This window comes from Thunnus thynnus, chromosome 2 (assembly GCF_963924715.1).
Source record: "Thunnus thynnus chromosome 2, fThuThy2.1, whole genome shotgun sequence".
NCBI classification, from domain to species: Eukaryota; Metazoa; Chordata; class Actinopteri; order Scombriformes; family Scombridae; genus Thunnus; species Thunnus thynnus.
Window position 1 is genome coordinate 31,330,871 of NC_089518.1, and position 15,633 is coordinate 31,346,503.

The following is a 15,633-nucleotide window of genomic DNA, read 5'->3' on the forward strand; positions in this document are numbered from 1 at the left end:
ACACACACACACACACACACACACACACACAGGAGTACACACACGCTCTGCAACATCGCACACACAGGGATGCTTTTGCTGTTTTGCCAACGGCCGTTTTCGTGCAAGAAGGTTCAACTACCCATTTATTGGTTAAAACCTTTATGTTCTCTTTCAAAAAATGACAATGTCTGAGGGAATAATCACTTGTGTCAAGTGCATTTGCTGGAGCAAATGGTTCATCCAAAATAAACCCCCCCCCATCTAGTCTTCAAAATGACTATGGGTCCATTAAATCATTTCTTCCAGTCTCTTATGCGTGCCCTCAAAAGACCGGAGCTTACATCTGTGAACAGACAGTTCTTGTTGAAGCATGAAGAAATACTACTTCAGCTTGTGTAACAGCATTGCAGCATTTACTCCCAATAAACTGCTGGATATGAGATTGGGTTTTTTTTTGTATAATTACAGTTTCCCTTTGAAACTTCTCCTTACAAATATGCATGCACTTTTATTATTAGGCCAAACAGGCCACGTTCAACCATTTCATGAATAAAACAACTGCTCCCAGCGTGATGCTGTGCCAAAAAAGCAGTGGAGTTGTTATCCTCATTTGCATAAAATAGTACAAATCAGCTCATATTTGCCTGTGGTGTGAATGTTGAATTTTAGTCTGCAGAAATTCATAATTGTATAGTGGTAACAACTTTTATTTTTCTCCTCACCAGTGATAACTCGTAAGTCTAGTCTGTATTAATCCTTATATGGGGAACTGTTGTGTGAATGAAAACTTCTTCTCCAAAAAAGGTACAGTAAGTCTTTCTTCTATAAATCAGTGACATTCACTTGGAAAAAATGTCATATCTTTTACAATACATCATATTCATTTGACTCATAATCTTGTATTGACAAGAAGGTGTAACAGGCTGAGGAACTTCAGTGTTATATTTAAATTAAAAGTTAAGATTTCAGACCATCATTTCCTTTTCAAATACCTTTGAGGCCTTGATATAGTATAAACACGCAAGAAAAGTTCAAGAAGATCATCAGTAATGTGCTTATGATAACCTTCATATTTGAATTTATTCGTCTAAAACAGCTAAATAGGCTAAAAGAAATGTATGTATGTCATGCAGCATTTGAGACCTGTATCAAGATATTACAAAAACAAAAATCTCAGATAATTTCAAGTCTTGTGTCACAACAACGTTAATATATTGATTTATAGCCTGGCTGAGTATTCAATGTACTATGAATATTGTGTATCAGTGTCATTAACAATAATCAAACATTCTGTTATGCTTTGTATCTTTATCCTGTATTGAAAGCAGCACAGACAAAGATTGTATTTGATGAACAGATTTGCTAGAAAGTGTCTAAGTAAACAGACAGTCGGTGAAAACACTTCACTTGATTGGCAGGCGGTTGAGTTGTCTGAAAAAGCTGCCACTGGGCTTTTTTTTTTTCTAAAATAATGCTGCAAATCCATGATCAGTGAACCAGGCAGCTATATTGATTATGAAACATTTTCCTGATTGCCTTGGCAAGGCTGGAGAATAAAAGTACAGCATTAGAAATAAAAATCACTTCACAGCCTCTAGGACTATATAAATGTAAATAAGAGACATTAGTGAGTGTTAATTAATTTGGTATTTCATCAAGGCACAAATTGTGCAAAATTTAAATTGCTTACACAACTAATCGCATGCAGTGTTTTGCAATTCTAATGCAGCTTCGGTATCTAGGCCTCATATATTTTCAGTCTCAGAGGTGGAAGGAACCAGAGTCTGCTATTACAGAATAACCCTCTATGTGACGCTGTACATCTCACACACACACACACACACACACACACACCCACCCACAACACTGGAACCCCCTCTGCTGTGCTGACAACCTCATCCGAATGCCTCCATCATCATAGCTTCTTATTAAAGTCTGACAAGCAAGCTCCACCGATGCTAATTAAGTTGGCAAGATGGGGGCTAAATGGCAAATGCACCAGAGGTTTCCGGCACAAAGATACACATTCTACAGTGTGAAAAACAGAATTCTATTTTTCTCTCAGCACAATTCTGTCTTTGTAGCCTACCTTTAGTTGTCTGCCCCATTTAAGCTATCCCTGAGACTGTGTCCTCAGGGAACCGATGTTCCAAATGATTTCATATGAAGACTAATAAATGTGCTCTAGCAGAGCTGCATGCTCAGTCTTTTCAGCTTAAGCATGTTGTGCCACATCCGATAATACCTCTACTGCGTTAAGGGGAAATAAATCTGAGTGGGAATTGCTGAAATGTAGCCCATGTCCAAACAGAGATTTTCAGGAACACAAAGCCTCGATTCTTTCTCATTTTCACAGTTTACTTGTTCACAGTTTCTGCTCACTGACCACACAAATCCTTAGAGAAACTTACCCCGACAGAATGTGACAAAACAGACAGAATGTGACCAACGTGTTTGATACCCATGCTTCACCATGACAAAAACAGTAATCCTTAAACCGTTTGGGGTGTCACAGACACACGGACACTCAGCTGCAGATGAGAACGAATCTAGCAGCCCTTAAGTGTCGTCCACCCACTTGCTGCTGATGGTGGTGACTAATGCCATCTATGGTCTGAATTGCAAGCTCTGGTTGCTAAGTGGGACCGTGCATGCCACCAGTAACAACACTCAGCCTTTCAAGAGCATAAGACTTTTAGCTGAGATGATACTGGAACACTGTAGGGTCACAACTCGAGATGTGAGATGTCAATGCCAATTTACCTGAGATGCAAATGTTATAATTACAGACTAATAGTTTGGACTACATGGAAAGTCAGAATTAGATCACATGGTACATCCTCCTCCACAGAGATATTCAACTGAGCCAAAACTTGACTTCATATACCATAAATCACGGCTGCGTGACATGAGTGAAATCACCACCACAATATTAAAAAAAAAAGGAAAAAAAGTTTTCTTGTAAACAAACCGAGGTTGTATTTGAATAACTTTTGTTTGTTTCTTACCAAAACACATTGTGTGTATCAAACACATTGGGTGCATTTCTGTCTGCATAAAAAATTTGCAGTTGTTACTAGCAGTTTTCTTCTTCACTGCCTTTGTTGGTGCATTATAGCCACCAGTAATGCATTAGCATGAGACCAGCGGCGGGATATGAATTGTGCCACATCTGTATGCGTGTCCCTGTTTTACAACGCAAACAAAACAGGCATCCGCTCTTAAAACCATGGCTCTATAGTGCTTCTAGCAGTTAAAAACTCCACAGGGTACCTATAATACCAGTATTTTAATATGGCAAAACAAAACCACCAAACTCTTTGCATATGCAAAATAAAAACTTACTATAACAACTTGTGTGATCAAAACTAATTCAAAAACTCATTACAGCTTGTTTGGAATAATTATCTTGGACAACAAATATAACAGTGACATAAGTTCATGTCATCATGATAAGATTCTTCTTAAAGTTAATCAACTATAACACTATGTGTGACTTTTTGACAGTATAAACTGTTCCCAGTCTATACAAGTATCATAATTATAAACCACCATCCTGAATTTTGGGAATTGTGCATGAGGGCGTGCAGTGTGAACATAGCCTGCAAGCACTCAGACCATTAGTCCTCCATGACTTATTGAATCTAATCATCATCACTCACTCGCTCACTCAGTGTCACGCTCCACTTGTCTGCCTCATTTCTCTCTGGTCCTTTTCTCCTGTCTGTCATCTCCTCCATCCTCTTTTCCTTCCTCTGGGTTTTTGTGTTCCTTATGTTCTCCGTCTCCCTCTTTGTCTTTGTTTTCTACCTCATCATCAGCTTCTTAAACTCGCTCAGATGGAAATTACCCAAGCATCAAATCCCGGCAGTCATTCTTGCCACAGAGTCAGCGCAAACAAACAGCTGCTGCCAGTATCAGAGCACAACTATCATCTCAGGACACTTTATTCCACTTGGAGATTGGTTCTGTAGTATCTCTCTGGACGGAAACAAATCTAGAGGGACGACTCCAAGTGATGCACCCCATCTCTCCATATCAAAACATAACATTTATACTTTGCCATAAATATAGTGTCAGGGGAAAACCTGTTGCTTCAGAAAACGCAACACTTGTACAACAATGTAAAAGAATGACTTTAGATAAACTCAGAAATACCCGCCCAGCTCAAAAAAACAGTTCTGTGCTGCTGTAAAGCTGTCATTTTGGAAACAGAGATTTTTACAACATGAGTGAATGATCTGTGTTGCAGACTAGCTGTTGCTCGACAGCAGAACATACATCAGCGCTGGGTCACCATTCCAAGCGCCACCATTTCACAGGAAGCTGTTAAGAGCTGATTTAGTGACCAATTAACACCACTCATTCTGTCGATATTACTCCCATCAGTATCCTGCCTTGATTAGAAGAGAAAAAACAAAAAAAACCCAAACAAGATTAGACATGCGGAGGAAAGATAGATGGAACTAATTTTCTCCCTGCTGTTCTGTTTTCAACCCTGTCGGCAGGTATGAGGATGTCTGGTGGCTTGTTTCCATTTCTGACGTTGATTGAGGCTGGCCTCCTCTGCTGGCTGACAGACTGAGGAATAAACCCACATACACACGTTCAAATGTATAATCAGAGACTAACAGGTGCACACACACACACACACACCAGTGTGTCCATGCTCAGAGCACATACACGAACACCTGCGCAGATAATACTCACACACACACACACACACACACACACACACACACAGACGAGTCGCTTGTCAGACCTTTGACTTCAGCGTGATCGCCCCTCTTCAACACCCACACAGCCGAGCCGTCATTATGGCCCTTTGACATCCAACCCTGGAGATAATGACAGCTCAGGAGGGAGACCCCCCCCCCCCCCAAACTCCTGCTTCCTGCAATGTACGCCCACGTCCGCACCATAGACACAAAGAGATGAACGGAAATACGAGGACACACATACTCTAACAGCATAAATAGGCCTATTGCCTTAATATTGTTGCAGTGACAAATAGTGAGAGACTCACATTTGCCCACAGAATTATATAAACACATCACGAAATGCACCTACATGTACTCATTCATAGTCAATGAATACATTTATTTAACACTGTGGCAATTGAATTTTTTAGGAGCTGTGTCTTGTTTTCATAGTTTTGTTGAGATCGTTACAACAAAAACATTACATTATCAGTCCAATGAGGTTATCATCTGTGGGACTAAATTAATTTACCCTCAGGCAGAGATCTTGCCATATTGTTTATGCTATTCAGTTAAAGTTGAGCCCCTTGGCTGTATTAGACAGGGTCTTCCTGACTTGAGAGTCAGGACTCCCACAAGGGGTCACAAGATGATCTTTTGAAGTCTTTTGGCCTCTAAAAATCAAATAACTCAACTTCAATGTTCACGGTTGAAGGTTAACTTAGTTGTCATTCTAAAACACTCTAGAGGTGCACAGCAGGACGAGATTGCGTTACATGGCTCACATTGACAACAGGCAATAAACAGCAATACAAACAGATGTAATCATCAATTAGGTAATTTCAAAAATAAACAAACTTGCAACCTGTGATAAGATGGAGTCTCAAGCAAAAAAAAAAAAAAAAAGAGATTGGGAATCACTATTTTACATCATTGTGGGTAAAGTTGCAAATCTATGAGCAGGACTGCTTCATGGCAATATTATGGGATTTTTATACAGCAATATTTTGGCATCAATGTCATTAAGCTTGAACCTTGATTTGTCGGGTATTTAAGTTGCTGGATTAGGACATTCCTGTCTGCTTATTTTGTTTATGAACAGTTTCTCAATTGATTTTCCAGAAAATTCACACTACTGAAGTATAAAATCATTACATTACAATTCTACCATTATACCATGACGGAGGACTTCATCCATGTCACTCACTCCGTGTTTGGCAGTGAAAATAAAAAAGGGGGTCATTTACAGTAGATGAGCTGCTTCCTTGTTCAAATTTAACTTTCTAACATATCTGTGCACATATGCGCATTTCACTGATACAGTAGTAGTAATGGACATTTCCAGAGGACACACCTTTATTTTCAATTTTATATCATTTGGTTTTGATAACCAGTTAAAACTGTCTTTGTTACAACCTGTTTGAGAATTTGACTGCTCTTGTAGCTGCAGCACTGGACTTCCTTCTAGTGACGCTGTTATATTAAGTCATTTATCACTGCTTGAGTCCTTCAACCCACTGCTTTTTACTCTCATAGCCCACTATGACAGACACAAGGAAACAGATGCAAAAGGCAATCAGGGCAGTGAGGGGGGTGGTTCTGGCTCTCCCTCTGGGGGTTAATTTGTTTTGAGGCTTTACACTCGACAAAGCATCAGCGCAGAAAATAATCAAGATCACAAACCATGAGCAGAAGCAGATCATCTACTAACAAATAGAGCGTCCCAAAAGCCCAGTGACATCGTATGCTTCCATTTACACTCCAGAGCTCGGAAACTAGCAATTACAGCACAGCAACATAAGATGCTTTCGAGAATGGTGTCTTCTTCTATCGCATCTTCGTTCATTTGATAACACGCGTTGTGCAGAGGTGTGTGTGAAAAGCTGCAGTTTATAGCTGCTCTTTGTTTTGAAGACACAAAGGCTGCTGTGTTTTTTTTTTTAATGGCAGGATCTGTGGATTATATAGCTCTGTGACAAGACCTAGCATGTGCATACACACACTGTATATGGATGCAAACACACACACACGCATTAGATGTGCCGGTAGCCCAGCAACAAGCCCCATTTACCCTTTGCAATTGAATAGTGATCATCAAAACTATTTCACAGGGGACCCACTGGATGAAACATGCACACTATGATCTACATGCACACACACACACACACGTATTTGGCTCAAACCATTTGTCATCTTTTATGTCAACAGTAGAGATAAAACTGGAGAGTCGTAAATAAAACAAAGCAATAAGCGTCTGTAGTCAAATACTGACAAATCACTGCATCACTTGGGAAAGAACAATGGCCAGTGTGTGGGGGGAAATGGTCGAATACTGGACTGTAACTCTAAATGTTATGTGCAGACCAAAGATCCTGCATTGATATAAAACATACTGACAGCAATTTACTGCAGGGAGCCCCAGAGACGGAGGGAGAGTGAACACAAAGAGAGGGAGAGAAAGAGAAAGAGACAATGGTGGAAAAACAGAATGTCATATTTGCTTTCATACAAGATTTTGGGTTCAAAGTGAAATTTCCCAAGCAGCAATATTCATTTTCCATTCATACAAGATACAGATCAATGAGCTAATCGCAAAAGACCACAGCCATCCACGGAAGGTTATTGACTCATTGCTGAAACATGTCTGCTGCTGCTGCTGGCAACCAAAGGCCTGGGTTGGGGAGATAACAAACACAATGTACCGTCTGTCAGATTTAGCGATTGATAAAATTATAAATGGTACTGTTACAGGCAGGAACAGCTATGCAAAGCAACAAAACAAACATTTCAATATAACCCCTTGGTAGGGGTGTAACAAAACATGGGATAAGTCAGGGTTCACAGGCTGACACACTTTAAATATCTACCAATATGTGAACGAACAGAAAGAATTCTGTATGAGGCAGAAGTTTCAGTGGCAAATGTCCCAAAATCTGGGTAACTACATATTTTGTGGCTAACCTCGGTCCTTAAGGCCACAGTCTTGGCTGATTATAAAGCAACTGTGTCTGATATGTCAAACACCCCCAGGTTATAGACGGCTGCCAAAAATAATAGATTACAACAGTTTACAGCACAGTCTTAAAGGACCAGTGTGTAAGATTTAGTGGCATCCAGCAGAACAGACTTGGCAGAAATATAACAAAGTATTCATAAGTATGTTTTAATTAGTGTATAATCCTATGAAAACAAGAATCATTGTGTTTTCGTTACCTTAGAATGAGCCCTTTATATCTACATAGGGAGCAGGTCCTCTTCCACGGAGCCCGCCATGTTGCACCACCATGTTTCTACAGTAGCCCTGAATGGACAAACCAAACACTGGCTCTAAAGAGGGCCTTTCCCAGCTCTCACAACATTCACGGCCACCACAGGTTCTACACGATTGGTAGGGAAGGGTGAGGGGAGGGGTGTTCAGTTGGTTGCAATGTGCAACCTCACCACTAGATGCCACTAAATCCTACATACTGGTCCTTTAAAAAGATCTTTTAACAAACACAGTGAAGTGACTTTCTCAATGTAAAACAGTTGAGATAATGAATCTCTGTTAACTTTAGATTTAATGTTACTGGCAAAGCAATAGAATGAGTATATAGCAATGCTCTCCAATTTGCTCTGTGCAAGCCAATATTGAAGTGATTGCTGATCCTTTAGTGATATGGCTTCATTTTAGTACCATGGAGAGCTCCGCAGTACTCAGCCATGGCTGATGCTTGGCTAATTCTTCCTCTCTTGGGCAGCAAACAGCATCTGTTGGTGTGCCTCTCTAACAACAGCAATAATTGAAATCTTAGGAGACTCCCAAACACTCCAGTGCTCCAGTGACTATACCAGTCAAGAGCCAAGGGAGAGGCTATTTCACGCTTAGTTCAAAGAAAGAGGAAAAAGCGTTAAGGAGAAATCTACCGAAACACTTTTATTAAAGCAATCAGACCATATTAACACTACTAGTAATGTACCTTGAATTTTGGTGTTAATCCCTCAGAATCGGGGAGAAAATTTTTTTTTCCAGTCATAAGTCCTTTTAAACTGATGTGAAAATTATACAGGGATAAATTCATCGATGTAGAGCCAGAGGAGGCAGAGATACTGATTTCTTTGTTCAGTAGCCACAAGGTCTGAGCAAGGGTCAGACTCTCTGGGGATTATTGTGAGAAGTAATTCTGGGAATGTAGGAAAACAGTAACTGAAGTAGATGAAGCTTATTGTCAGAGAGTGGGTACTTAAACTAACACTCAGACAAAGCAATCTATCTGACATAGACTGTTGAAACAGTGTTTAAAGTATCTAGGGAGATTTGAGCATAAAGTGGATATTTGCGCGCATAAATACACACACACACACACACACAAACATACACACACACACACAAAGGCTCCTCCAGGAATATATCTGGCCAGCGTTTCCCATAATACATACAATCACAGTGTTTTTTTATGCTACCTGTCATCATTCTGAAATGTCTGGTCCCCCAGTAGTAAGTCCCTGAAGCGGTAGCGAGGCGGAAGAGGGGGCACCTCTGAATCGACTTCTGCCATCTTGAGAGTTGAGATGTCCAGAATAACACCAGAGTTGCTGCTGTTGTTCTTCTGCAGATTCTCGGTGGAGGTCCTGCAGGATGAGAAGGAGAGAAGCAACTGCTCATCAACATGCTCACTTTTGCACTGGGCTGCTTAGAAAACTAGTTACATTACAGCAATGACATTTTTCATGTTGACAACAGATCAGGTTCCAGAGAGAATATACTATAATTACAGTGGTATGAAAAAGTTTAGGCACCCCTAAACAACAACAACAATTTCCATTATTTTCATTTATAAATCATTGGGTGTTTGAATCAGCAGTTTCATTTTGATCAATCAAATAACTGATGGACACAGCATTATTTCTGTGGTGAAATGAAAAATAACAGCCTCTAGACACTTCCTATAATCTCTAATGAGTGTCTGGATTCTGAATGAAGGTATTTTGGACCATTCCTCCTTCAAAACATCTCCAGTTCACTTAGGTTTGATGGTTGCCGAGAATGGACTTCAAATCATCCCACAGATTTTCAATGATATTCAGGTCTGGGGACTGGGATGGCCATTCCAGAACATTGTACTTGTTCCTCTGCATGAATGCCTGAGTAGATTTTGAGGAGTGTTTAGGGTCGTTGTTGTTGAAATATCCAACCCTGGCGTAACTTCAACTTTGTGACTGACTCTTGAACATTATTCTCTAGAATCTGCTGATATTGAGTGGAATCCATGCGACCCTCCACTTTAACAAGATTCCCAGTACCGGCACTGGCCACACAGCCCCATAGCATGATGGTACCTCCACCAAATTTTACTGTGGGTAGCAAGTATGACCAAATAACTCAGTCTTTGTTTCATCAGTCCACAGGACCTTATTCCACAATGAAGCTGGCTTGTCCAAATGTGCTTTTGCATACCTCAAGCGACTCTGTTTGTGGCGTGTGTGCAGAAAAGTATACTCTCCCATACAGCTTCTCCCTGTGCAAAGTGCACTGAATTGTTGAACAATTCACAGTGACACCATCTGCAGCAAGATGATGTTGTAGGTCTTTGGAGGTGGTCTGTGGGTTGTCTTTGACCATTGTCATCATCCTTCGCCTTTGCCTCTCCAATATTTTTCTTGGCCTGCCACTTCTGGCCTTAACAAGAACCATGCCTGTGGTCTTCCATTTCCTCACTATGTTCCTCACAGTGGAAACTGATGACTGAAATCTCTGAGATAGCTTTTTGTAGCCTTCCCCTAAACCATAATGTTGAACAATCTTTGTTTTCAGGTCATTTGAGAGTTGTTTTGAGGCCCCCATGTTGCCACTCTTCAGAGGAGAGTCAAAGAGAAGAACAACTTGCAATTGGCCACCTTAAATGCCTTTTCTCATGATTTGATGCACCTGGCTATGAAGTTCAAGGCTTAATGATCTCACCAAACCAATTCTGTGTTCCAAGTAATCAGTTCCAAGTAGTTACAGGTGTTCAATTCGACAAAATGACAAGGGTGCCCAAATTTTTTGCACAGCCTATTTTTCACGCCTGATTTAATTTCATACAACTTAATATTGCTACACTAAAAATCTTTGTCTGGAAAATACCCCAGTATTAAGCTTGTTATTAGAAAATGAATGGCATGCCAATGTGATCATTTTCTGTGGAGACAGAGTAAATTATTACGCAGCCTCAGAGGGGTGCCTAAACTTTTTCATACCACTGTATTGTATACTGTAAAGCAATCTAGGAAATGTCCAGTTCTGAGGAGAAGATATACTCTTCTGGGAAATCCAAGGGCTGTTACAGAGTTGTACAATGAGCGAAAACAGAATGTTAAAAGGGAGTATGACATGCTGTATGTTGAAGAAAAATGAATTGATTTGTGAAAGAAATTCTAAACGTTGACCTGATTCTCTGAGTCAAAGCAAGTCGTGCATGAAAGTCTGAACAAGATGATTTGATGTACAATAATTTTCCTATTTCACATCATGTATTATTAAAACAGTAAAATGAACAAAGACAATCCCATGAATTATTCAAAAAGAAAAATGACTTTTTTTTTATCATCAAAGTAGACAGTTACAATAGAGACATAAGATACAAAGCCAGTACTCACACATGACAGCACATGTGCAAATGTTTGTAGCTACATATTAGTGCGTGTGTGAGTGTGTGTATATGTATATGTATTCCAACTGTGACCCTCATTATGACATGTCGGGGAATGAAGTGTTTCAGGAAATTACCTGTCACCATGGGAACTCGATGATCGGCGTGGAGGGCTCATGGCTGCCTCTTGTGTGGGGTTGAGAGAGAGAGAGAGAGAGAGAAAGACAGAAAGAGGGAGAAAGATAGTTTTAACACACTTATTAAAAATGCACCTCTTTAAGACTTAAGGAGGATGTAATACGATTATATCCGCCGCTTGTGCCGCAGCTTAACTCTTCTCAGAGTTCAGCGAGCCCTCTGAAATGTGCTGCTCTTTACAGAAAGGATTACACCGACACATATTAATGCAGTTTAATATTAATGTGTTAACTTTCTCGCATGTGCCCGGTGGATGGTGTTTTATTATTCATACTGTTTATTCTGAAGTAGGTGAGTCAAGAAACTAGTATCTACTTATGTGTTTATTGAAGGCACCTTAGAGTATGTTTTACATCATGCAGCTTGGTGAGAGATCTTCTTACTGGAGGTGTTAACAGTGTTCCTACACTTTTTCTTAAATCAAATTCAAGCACTTTTCAAGCTGCGTTTTCAACCTTTTCCAGCACCTTATTACAATCACAATTTCAAGCAGTTTCAGGCACTTTATTCAAAATGCAAGCACTTTTCAAAACTTGAAAATACCGTGTTAAAATTCAAGCATTTTCAAGGGTTTCCAGCACCCGTACGAACCCTGTGTTGAACCCATTTTCTGCCCGCAGAGCAACCCTGACATTTCTACCACACTTCTGCTTTCAACAATATATGAACAACCTATCAATGTATGCTCTTTCTGGCTGAACATGATTCATTCATGTGTGTATGTTTCTACTTGAGTGAAGCCATGTTCAGCTTATTTTATGGATGGCTTTAAATGTCCAATCATATGATCTATTATTGGTGTATCTGGTTGAAATTGCTTTGGTTTTTCTCTAAAGCCTCTACAGAGGGAACAATAAGCAGGGTAATATGTATTTGTGTGTGTGTGTGTGTGTGCAACATAGTGCATTGTGGGCAGCCTTGAGTGGGCTAATAGCACCCAGAGACATGCTCTTCCTGATTAACAGAGAAAGCGCAGACCCTCAGAAGCACAGACAGAGAGGAAAGATTGGGCAGATTACAAAAGGAGAGCGCTGGTGAGGAGAGGGAAGAAGAGATGAGGAAATAAAAGTTAAGGAAAGCAGGAAACAAAAGGAGGTGAGTGCCGAAGAGCAAAGAACACATTGTCTTCAATGTGTCCTTTACTTCAGGGGTAAGGAGAGGCTAAGGAGAGTGGATGATAAGATTAAAAAAAAAGAAGAAAAAGAAAAAGATGACACAAATCTACCATGCAAGTCAAATAACCCTTGTCCCTTATAAAAATACAGAGTATGCAACCTTTGAGAGCAGACTTAATGGAAGAGGCAAAGTGACCATAATAATGGGGAACAAAGTCGCTCCCGGTAAGAGACTTAATGGAGAGAAGATTCAGAGCAAAGAAAGCAGATGGGGCAAAGAAAAACATATGCAGGTCAGAGATAAAAACCGGTCTCAAAGAGTCAGGATGAGAGGAATAAAAAAAAAATGGAGGCTGACTTTTAAGTGTGAAAATTTGTAGTCTGCTTCAAATTAAGTATTAAAGAACGCCTTGGGTTGATGTAACATGTAGAAAAATCTAAAACATTATGCATGCTCAGAGACACTGACAGCATTTCAGTAGATTTTGTTGTGGTTATAAAAGACAAAATTTTGAAAAAAAAAAATGTCAAAATTGCCATTTGGACAAGGATTTATCCCTGAAATGCAGTGAAATTCAAAGAAAAGTTTATTAATGGCAACACAAATCATAAAAGATCATTTCCATCTGTAAAAACAAGCCGCACAGCATAACCATTACAATCTAAATGCAAAAATATTTGAGAACAATTTTACGTTTGGCCTCCAAAACGGCTCATGCAAGTTTCATGATGTACTAATGATACCACAATCCTTCCATAACTTTTACGGCGAGGCTATAAATAACCGTTAAAACAACAACAACAACACCAACAAAACAAACAAACAAAAAACAGCTGCAAAGGGCTAAAAATAAACTCCCAATAGAGCACCATTGCCAATATGACAACATAGGAAATACAAAACTGTACCATAAGGTTCTGATATCATTGAGTTTTTACTAAATTAAGTAGTTAGAGTTCACTTACTGTATGCCACAGAAACTGTAGCTAAGTAAAGTCGGGCTTCTTCTATAGAAGCATACATAGGTTACCTTCTTGCTAACTTCATTTACCTGATTATGTTCCCGTGTCTGACCGGGGTCCCATCATTATAAACACTGGTTTGGTTTAGATAACCTCCGCACACTCTCCATACAGCGTTGTTTGTGTGACAGAGGATGTTTCCCATCAAAGCGTCCTTGCGAAAGCTCCGTCATCATTGGGAAATTGCAATTACAAAGAAGGGGGAGGGAAGCCCACTCCAGCAGTTAAGGGGTCACAGAAGTCCAGTGGAGTTAGCTCAACACGTCCAGGTAAATCAAAACAATCCGCTGTAGATCCTCAGTAGAACCGAAGACTGGTCCTGAACAAGCTAAGCTAGCTTGTCAGTCACTTGTACCCTATTTGGCCATCTAACGACTCGCGTGGTGCGTTATTTAGGTTTATGAGGAAAAACTAGTCCCGGCCTTCAACTCTGATTGGCTGACACGCCTTCGAAACCGTTTGATTTATCGCACACCTGACAGTTAATTTAAATATTAATGCGCGAGCCTCGGCGACTTCACTGTCGCTTAGCAACAACTTTGTTTGCTACTGTTGACGAACTACTTTGCTTGGCGGAAGGAGGACGACCGTTAACTGATATTTTTAGCACTGCAGTGGCGATTATAAACTTAATTTTCACGTGCCCCTCGTGTCCTCTTTGCCTCTAAACTCGCAATCCCGTGTACCCGTTTTAAACTGCTCCTACGTCAAACGCCGGGTCTGAAATCATAGAGTACCGTTTGTTCTTGGTTTCTCAGATGCTGCTTTCTGTTGCATTGGCAAACGCTTCTAAAAACATCATGTAAGCGCGCTGCGGTCGCTGCTGGTGGTTGCCATGCTTTCGCTGTCAGCATCAGCATCTTTTCCTCCTACTGAGCAGGAAGGAGGGCGCTCATTTCCCAACCTGAAGTCCCCTACGGGTGCTTCGCCATCTACCGGGCAACCTTGAAATGATTCAGTGTCTTCTGAGGAAACTGATGCTGACAGTCAACTTCTCATAAAAAGGCTTTTAGTGAAATTAATAAATCCAACAGTTGCTCGCGTAATTCCGCATTGTCATGAGGTGAAATCCCGGTTATCTGTGTTTTAAAGATGCAGGACTATTTCTAGACGAATGCTTTTTCTGTTTCATGCCATGGTGTAAAATCCTAGTGTTGATCCAGTGCTTATACACCGTGTCCTCATCATTTAGAGTCATCTGTCGGCAAGAGGTGGAAAGTGCAACTTTTCTGCTGTGTTATGTATTTATGAATGGGAAACTGAACCGATATAGCTCTAACAGTTACATATCAGTCTCTATAAATATAAATAAATGTGTCAAACCAAGGCTTTGGCATGCCAATGAACTATATAAACATTTGTCACAAAACATTGCTTTGGGATTAAAATATTAAGACCAAAACAGTCCCCACTTATTAAGTTATTTATTATATTTCTCTCAAAATGTGATAATATCCGACATCAATGAGTATATACAGTACATGCAAACTCTTAGTGACTTCTAGGAATTCACAATCTCTTAGCAGGCTACATATATTAATTTTTTATGTTACTACATACCTGCAACAGGTCTGTCCTCTGCTATTTGCTTCACAAATGTCCCCCTCAAATTGAAAAAAAAATTCATTCTGTGTATTCAGTCACAGGTGGGAGACACCGCTGGTTCCTGTATGTCTCCAGAAAAACCGTATTGGTCTGTGTGCATTCCTTGTGCTCAGCCTCTCCACATTTCAGCCCGTTATTCTCCAGGGGAAAGAGCTCTGAGCGTCATCATTTTAAAGCCCACACAGCCACTTATGCCTTCCCATACCAGCAGTCATATCTCACTCACTCGCTTATCTCCCTCCAGATCTTGATTCCCATAGATTTCTTTTCCATAACTTGATCCAGCGGATTTCGTTGTGTTTATGTTTTTGGTGAATGTTTACACAAGCTTAATTATGAACTATAAATAATTTGTTTAGTGTTGTAGGATCAGATGTTCACAGAAGCTGTTGCAACACA

The 15,633-nt window shown here is 40.1% G+C and overlaps 1 protein-coding gene across 7 annotated transcripts in view; it reads right to left on the reverse strand.

Moving 5' to 3' along the window:
• kcnt1b (potassium sodium-activated channel subfamily T member 1b) overlaps positions 1–15,379 on the reverse strand; it is a 75,784-nt gene extending 60,405 nt beyond the window's left edge. Inside the window, exons 1-3 of one of the 7 annotated variants that reach the window (XM_067616418.1) lie at positions 15,190–15,372; positions 11,431–11,479; positions 9,126–9,293 (exon numbers count right to left, since the gene is read on the reverse strand). In XM_067616418.1, coding sequence (XP_067472519.1) covers positions 9,126–9,293; positions 11,431–11,479; positions 15,190–15,256 — 284 coding nt within the window. In that variant the 5' untranslated portion in view covers positions 15,257–15,372. Of the gene's footprint in view, positions 1–9,125; positions 9,294–11,430; positions 11,480–13,658; positions 14,575–15,189 lie in introns of those variants that run through there. The other 6 variants (XM_067616352.1, XM_067616377.1, XM_067616369.1 and 3 more) reach the window with 6 other exon arrangements.
• Positions 15,380–15,633: the final 254 nt, after the last annotated feature.